We start from the raw sequence: 7,562 nt of genomic DNA, 5'->3' as shown, positions 1-7,562 counted from the left end.
TGTGTGTGTGTGTGTGTGTGTGTGTGTGTGTGTGTGTGTGTGTGTGTGTGTGTGTGTGTGTGCGCGCGCGCGTGCTAGCAGTCCCACTGGGATTGAATTTGATCTCATAGTGGTTTTATTGTAGATATAACTCAATTAATCACAGGGAAGTTACTCCTGATTTACAGTATGATAGTAAAATCAAAATCAAGCCAACTGATTTCAAATGATACCTGTGAGTAACATAAGCAGGATTTGGCCCACAGGCTTAAATGAAATTCTAGATGTATGTTGAAAGTATGATCAGTATTGTATATTTTGTCTGTCACATAAAACTGTAGAAAATATAAGTCCAGAATAAATAATTCTTTAAGAAAAAATTAAAAGTTACATAGCTAGTTCTTTACTAAGATAACTATGATAACTTAAAATTAATTTAATTAAAGATTTGAAGGTAATTCTTGCGAATCAGTTTTGCAGGTGAAAAATGGAACTTAACAATACAAGCGACATATGGTATCTTATTTTCCCCAGACTATTGGCCAAATCCTGTTTACCTTACTTACACAAGCAACATCTTTGAAATCAACTGAGCTACTAACACAACAAAGTTAATAAGAATTTATCCCTGCACTGAGATAATATATTAAAACATGATATATTAAGTCAGCCAAAAATGTATAAACCTACATTTGTGGGTGCATGTGTGCACACGTGTGTGTAATGTAATGTAGGATGAGGTTTTAGAGACTGCTGTGGTGAACGACAATAATAAATATATATAAAGAAACTTTCAATAAGTAAATGGGGCATACAAAATACTAATCTGTTTTGATATATATGTTTACAACAAACACAAGGCTCTGTATTACACAGGTTTACTTTCTGAAAGGTACTTAATATGATGTTACTGACTATGCTTAGAAGTAGTGTCCTGTGTTTTAATCATGATGAATTATTCATCAGCATCACAAAGGTAAACCAAAACATAAGGCACATCAATCTACTGATAACATGCAATGTGCTTGCTTATACATATGCACAAGTTTTTAAAAGTCTAAATTTATTTAAACTTGACATTTTTGCTCCTTTAGCTTTCATTTGAGTAAAGTTCAAGACGAGATTTTTACTCCTGAACTGTGGCACTGTTCTTAAAAGGGCTGTAGTCACCTTTTTCAATTGTATTTTTCAATTAAACTTTGATTCAAGCATGTAAGTCACCTGTCACTACAGAAGCAAGATCTGAAAAATCAGGATTTTTGTAAGTGTTCTTTCTATTTAATTCTACATGGCAACACTTCTTCTGGAGTGATACTATTAGTCTTAAACATTCAAGATTATTATTTTCATGCAACAGTGTAAAGTTTATGTCATTATAAAAGAAAACAGGCAATATCCAACACCACAAAATAGTAAATAAATTAATAGAAAATGTAACTTTCTAACTTAAGTTGGAATCAGATATGCAACATCTAACCTAACAGGAAACACTAACATCAGAGGGATAGTAAAGTACACTGTCATCTCAGAAGTCAGAAACTGAATTAAAAGTAATTAATAGTCAATTTTTATTTGTAATGAAATCATCAGAAAAGGCACCATAAAGGAAAAACTAGAAACATACACCATTCCCTAGAGTATTAGAATCCCCTTGATGACACATGGCTTCAGAAGTCAGAAACTGAATTAAAAGTAATTAATAGTCAATTTTTATCTCTTCCGATCTCATCAGAAAAGGCACCATAAAGGAAAAACTAGAAACATACACCATTCCCTAGAGTATTAGAATCCCCTTGATGACACATGGCTGCAGAATACACAAGACCTACAGAAACATTCCAAGTGCATCCAGTATGTAATTTGGTAAGAAAAAATATTTGCCTTATTATTGTTGTAGCTACATAGTTCTCTTTTTGACATTTACCATACATAACTACACATTTAGGGTGCAAACCTGCATTCCTTTCATACTTAGAACTCCCACTGAAATCCATGGGAGTTTGGGGTGCATAGAAAATACAGTATCAGGCCATTAATAACATGCTTACTACTTATTATCACTGAAATCTCACTGCCAGGCTAGGTTTTATAACCTGAGACAGCTGCTTGTGACCCCATTTTTGGATTTTCTGATTTGCCAGGTATTGCTAATTTACTTAGAGCAAACCTTTTAACAGGAATATTAGAAAAAAAAAGACATCGTACTGTTCAAAAGGACAACGTAAACTAGCTATTACCATCTCATCTGACAACTGGAAGATTTTAACATTCAGACTAACATGTCTCTTCTACAGCTAAAGCAACAAATTTCTAAACTGCCAATAATTCCATTGTAAAATGTAGACACATGTATTTTTCCACCTATTTGAATTATGTTTTACATATGATGATCTGTATATTAGTGCGTCTCAATTGTAAAGTAACTACAGCATGTAAACAAATGTAAAATAGACTGAGGCCCTGATCCTACTCCCCAGTGAAGTCTATTGGAGGTGGGGTCTCAACTTCAATGAGAGCAGCCTTAGGCACTCAATCAAATTTGGGCTCAGGGAAGAACTGTATGGCCTTAGTCAAAGCTACACACAAAAGAAAATGTAAATAAAGTAAAGGAAAGAAATGTTATAGAATGTTTGAAAAGTTTATAGATCTCCAAAGAGCATGAGCAATAGAGTTGCCAAACTGAGATGTTAAAAAAATGGTAATGGGAGTTTGGGCTGTGTCTGGAATGCAGGATTGGGCCCTACATGTTTATACTGAACAATGATAAATTTTTGCTGCTGGTGCTGGGAAATGCAGCTTGAACTGCAGCTGGGACTGAAGGGGTTTTTTGGGCTTTTTTTTTTTTAAACTAATTTGGTGCAGCCAGGGCATGGCTGTAATTACCTTCTTCCCATCTATAGCTAATACCTCAGAGCAATAAAAAAATATGAGGGTGTTAAAAATTCAAACGCTAATTATGGGCTGTTATATTTACTAAACATAGCAGAGTAATAACAAAAGTTGCAGCTTCTCAGTAGCTGGCAATGCACAATTTGATTTACGAAGTCCTTGGCCCTCTTACACTGACTGTATTACATGATAGTTAATAGTGCACTAAAATAAAATTCAATATATGCGTTTATCACTTAACAGGTCTGGCACAACTGAATACGGCTCCCTGCTTTTCCAGCATAGGGGGGTTTTTTTGCAGAAAACAATACTTTTCAACTCCCCTCCCCAAAATTAAGTTATGCAAGTATAACAGCAGAAGGAGTCTAGAAAAGAAATATGCAGTATTTGAATATCCCACGTTCAGAAGTCATACTATAAATAGTGACTAATCCTGTATTTCTTTCAGTTACTTTCCTTTAGCTCTATATTCAAACCTTGAAGTCAACAGAAATAATATTGAGACCTATGTTAGTACCTAATATACTGCTACCACCGCCACTGCTGTCACCACCCCCCACATACATATAAAACACATACATACAATGTAGCTTGATACCACTTAATAAGAATAGAGGTGTATGGATTTTGGGGGTGTCAAACAGCTGTCACAAACTGTCACCTCCACAAGAGAAACCTTGGCACACAACAAATTAAACTACACTTCTTTTTAGCTGTCATTATTCATAGCCAATCAGTTGAAATGCACCTAGTATTTCATGTGCAAATAATACCATGAAGAAGATCCATGGATCAGAATAGTGGGCCAACAGATAAAAAAGAGGAAACAACATGCTGTCTCTGTCCTTCTGAAGTGGCTCATCATCACCCCTGAACCAACTTTCACCAAATGAGATCTAGCCTGGGGCTATGTATTAAATATGCATATCAAAGAAAATGAAAAAATAAACCTGGAGAGTCAAATTGGACAAATTTGCATGCTTGAACTATTCCATTTCTCAGGTAGATACTCACAAATGATAGTTCAATTTTTTCCTTGCATCTGTATACTAACAATTAGAAAAGGTTTTCCTTCTTTATAAATAAAAGTGAATTGCTCCTTATATACAATGTGAATATAAATGCACAGGCACACATGCACACACACTTAAACATGCACAAACATGTGTACACACATACACACACATATATATAGATTGGACAAAGCCACTGAAAAGTGCAAAAGTTTTGTTGGTAAAACAAGCTAACATAAAAGAAATCCAATAAGGAGACACATTTCCCAAAACGCATGAATAAAATGTAACTATGTGATACAACTCTTCATTTCCCAGTTGGTGTTCTGGTTGCACAAATTATTGCTTCCTTTCAAAACAAATAGCAGGGGGCTAAAGTAAAAATGTTATAGCTCAAATCTCCAGGAAATAAAAGGCTTTAAATTATAATACCCAATGAAGTGGTAAACCCTAACGGGTGCAAGATAAATGGGTTGTCATATTTACTTGAGTTTGTTTTTTGAGTTACAAAGGCAAGAGAAGATTCTTTTTAGTGAAGATAATAGTTATCAAATTATCAAAATGCTAACCCCCTCCAACCTTGTGTGTGAATTTAAATATTATAATGGAGCACTGCAAATTGGCTTGAGCATTTGCCATCTGCCAGAACCCTAAACAGGCTAGTTTATCTAATCTCCTCAATATAAACATAAGCATGCTCCATTTCTACACTTCTGCTTGAAACATACTCTTGTAAAGAAACTGTGCTGGAAAAAAGGTACAGGGTTTTATAATTATTATAATTATTATTAGTAGTATTATTTACATTTTCAGGATTATATACAATGAGCGTATATCTTTCAGGTTGCCACTCATTTAAATAGCTTTACTGGTAATGCTGTAATGCAGGTACACATGAATTTAGGGTTAGAAAATGCCATAAAACAAATATTTTTAAATCAGTCTCATGCCTCATAGAGTTTATTAGCTACAGATGAGGTAACTGATAGAAGAGAAACTTTCAGTAACTGATGCATACGTTTTCACTTAAAAATGGTAAATCCAAAATGTAAAATATCACAAAAATCTTGCCCTGCAATGTTTACCAAATGCAAGTGAAGAAATTAAATCTAAAGACTTGAATAGAAAAACCGCTATCAGTGTCGTAAAACTTAGCCAGTCCAGGTTGAAGATTTTTTTAAAATATATATATATTATAATTTGATCACTTATAACCTGCTCCAGTTCAGCTCAAATGTAATTATTAAATGCCCAGACATATTTTCAAAGAGCAAATGCTCATAGAAAGCTGCTTCTCCCTGGATTTCAGTCTACCCCTCTGAACACACAAGGAAATAAAGCTAAGCGCCTGTGCAAAGCATAGTTAACTACACACTGGGTGTTAAATTAATATTTCAGCCGCTAAAATATTAGGCTGTATCATTTAGATTATGAGTTCAATGGAATCTAAACCTGTGTAAACCCTTTTCTCCCCAGGGATGCGTTCCTATAAATAAACTATAGTGCACACCCACTCTTTTTAACCATAGCAATTCGTTCCCTTTTCTGTGCTATCAGTTGCAATCTTTTCCTTCACATTTGTAAGTTTCTTCTCATATACATATTTTAAAAGACCCTGCTCCAGAGCAATCTGCAAAACCCCAGAAAAACAAAAGACTGTCTTCTTAACATTCACTCCAACGTTTAGTCCTACACATATCACAGTAATTCACCGACTACTAAAGCATTAAAATCAACCGCTAACCTATGGTTGCTCAATCATAATTCTCTCCAGCTTTCTGTAATACATTGTTAATAATTGGTTCATCAAGGTTACTGTCTTTTATTATAAAGATGCTTCAGGCACTTGGCAATAAGTCCATATTCTGCAAATAAGTTGTTCTAAAGCGAAAGCATAGGAAACTTGAATGTGCTAACCCCTTTCTTAATGCAAAGTAAAATTGCTAGTTATGCTCAGCACTTGTCATCTGCATAAAGGAGTTAGGGGGGAAATCACAAACTTTCTCCCTAACTTTCTCGCCTCTAGTTTCTTACATTGCTGCACTGATTACAGGGTTGGCAAAGCAGGAAAAAACCACCGATCACCACATCAAACAGACAATTTGCTAGCGTTTCAAGTAGCCCAGGTCAGGAAACTTTGTAAATCAGAGAAACTCCCTATTCTACAGATAGGAAGAAACAAAACAACCTACCCCCCCCCACCAAGTAAGTGAAGAACTTTAAAATCGTGAGCAAATAGGGGGAGGGGAAAGGACGTCCAACAGGTTTAAAAGGGAGTCGGGGAGGTGGGGGAGAGACTCCTAAGCAGGTTAAAAAAACCCATCAAGGCATCTAGAGTACTTACATGGTCGGCTAAATTTGTGGAAGATCCTGAGAGCTCTTCGTGGTCAGACTTGGAGCTGCCATCCCTTTCGTCAATAACTAGATCTATTGGCATTTTTCCTTTCAAACAACTAATGTACCGATGGCAGAAGTTGTCGCACAACTCGTGGACCTGCAAATAAGAATAACATATTAAAAAGCAAGGCAGAATATCGGATTGCAGCTCTTTTTTTTTTCTTTTCTTTTTCTTTTGGTAGCAAGAGAAACACTGTGATCTATTCCACGAGTTACTCTAATTAAGGGGCACAATAGTTGAAGGCAAGGAAACAATAGAGAAATTGTTGCCGCACATATTATTCTCCAGAGACTTGCCGCAGCAACAAGTTAGTGAGAGAGGGAGAGAGAGGGAGAGAGATAGTGGGCTCAGTCTAGTCGGGAGAGGAAAATCCGATCTGATGATAACATCAAAACATTGGAAACTGGACCTATGCTCTGGAGCATACACTGCTCAGGCAGGTACAGCTAGGAACCAGCGATGGGACCTGTTTGAGCTGTTATGTATTTTCCAGGACTTGTAGACATGAATGAATTGGCTTATTCCCTGCAAAGAACCTCTGCTCATCCCAGGGTACAGCTACCCCCATAGGAAGCACAACCTCCTGCTTACTCAGAGCACTTCATGCTTGGCTGAGGTTAATGTGACCATCAGATCTGGATTAAAGCAAAGGGATTTAGGTTATTTTTAATAATATTTCTGACTCAGGGAAATCGCCTATATTTAGGGCAGGCTATAAAGGGGGTTCGAGAGGTATATTAACCCCCCCCCAAAAAAAAAATCTTGACCTGGTTAAAATTGCACTGGGGTGGGTTGAGCGTGTCTGTCTGGTGTCACATGCTGTGATGCTCTGATGGCGCAGGTTAGAGTGTCACACTGCGCTTCCCCTGTTTTTTTGGCAATGTTTACAAGGAGTTGAAACAATCTGGGGGGGGGGGTCAGGAGGGAGGAGGGCAGCACTGCCCCCGGCTCCGCGGCTCTTACCTTTTCTAACTCCAAAAGATGAAACCGTAGGACTTGTATTGCTTGGATCATCTGCAAGAAAGTTTGGAGCGAGAGTTATTCGGGAGGCGGCGGCCCCGGGGTCTGGGCAGCGCTGCGCGACCAAACGGGCAGCGCGAGGGGGATTGTCAGGGCGCGCACTCATTATCCGGGATTTGAGCTCATTGGTCACGCCTCAGCAGTTTTGATCAAGTTTAACTTAAGCACTTGATTTTTATCATATTTATTTTAGGAGCGGTGATTAGTGTTTTACTGCGAGCCGGAGGCCCCCTCCCGCCTGCTCCCCACCCCCCCGGCCCTCA

The 7,562-nt window shown here is 37.3% G+C and overlaps 1 protein-coding gene across 8 annotated transcripts in view; it reads right to left on the bottom strand.

The window, feature by feature from the left end:
- The window catches only part of MEIS2 (Meis homeobox 2), a 213,273-nt gene that overhangs the window by 201,741 nt on the left and 3,970 nt on the right, over window positions 1-7,562 (bottom strand). For all 8 annotated transcript variants that reach the window (XM_019551591.1, XM_019551584.1, XM_019551586.1 and 5 more), the window contains exons 5-6: window positions 7,243-7,293; window positions 6,226-6,375 (exon numbers count right to left, since the gene is read on the bottom strand). In XM_019551591.1, the coding sequence (XP_019407136.1) occupies window positions 6,226-6,375; window positions 7,243-7,293 (201 nt within the window). The remainder of the gene's footprint in view (window positions 1-6,225; window positions 6,376-7,242; window positions 7,294-7,562) is intronic.

This window comes from Crocodylus porosus, unplaced genomic scaffold (genome assembly GCF_001723895.1).
Source record: "Crocodylus porosus isolate Cpor-Errol unplaced genomic scaffold, CroPor_comp1, whole genome shotgun sequence".
Classification (NCBI taxonomy): Eukaryota; Metazoa; Chordata; order Crocodylia; family Crocodylidae; genus Crocodylus; species Crocodylus porosus.
Note: the sequence above shows the minus strand (reverse complement) of the source record. Positions and strands in the feature narration are given on the sequence as shown.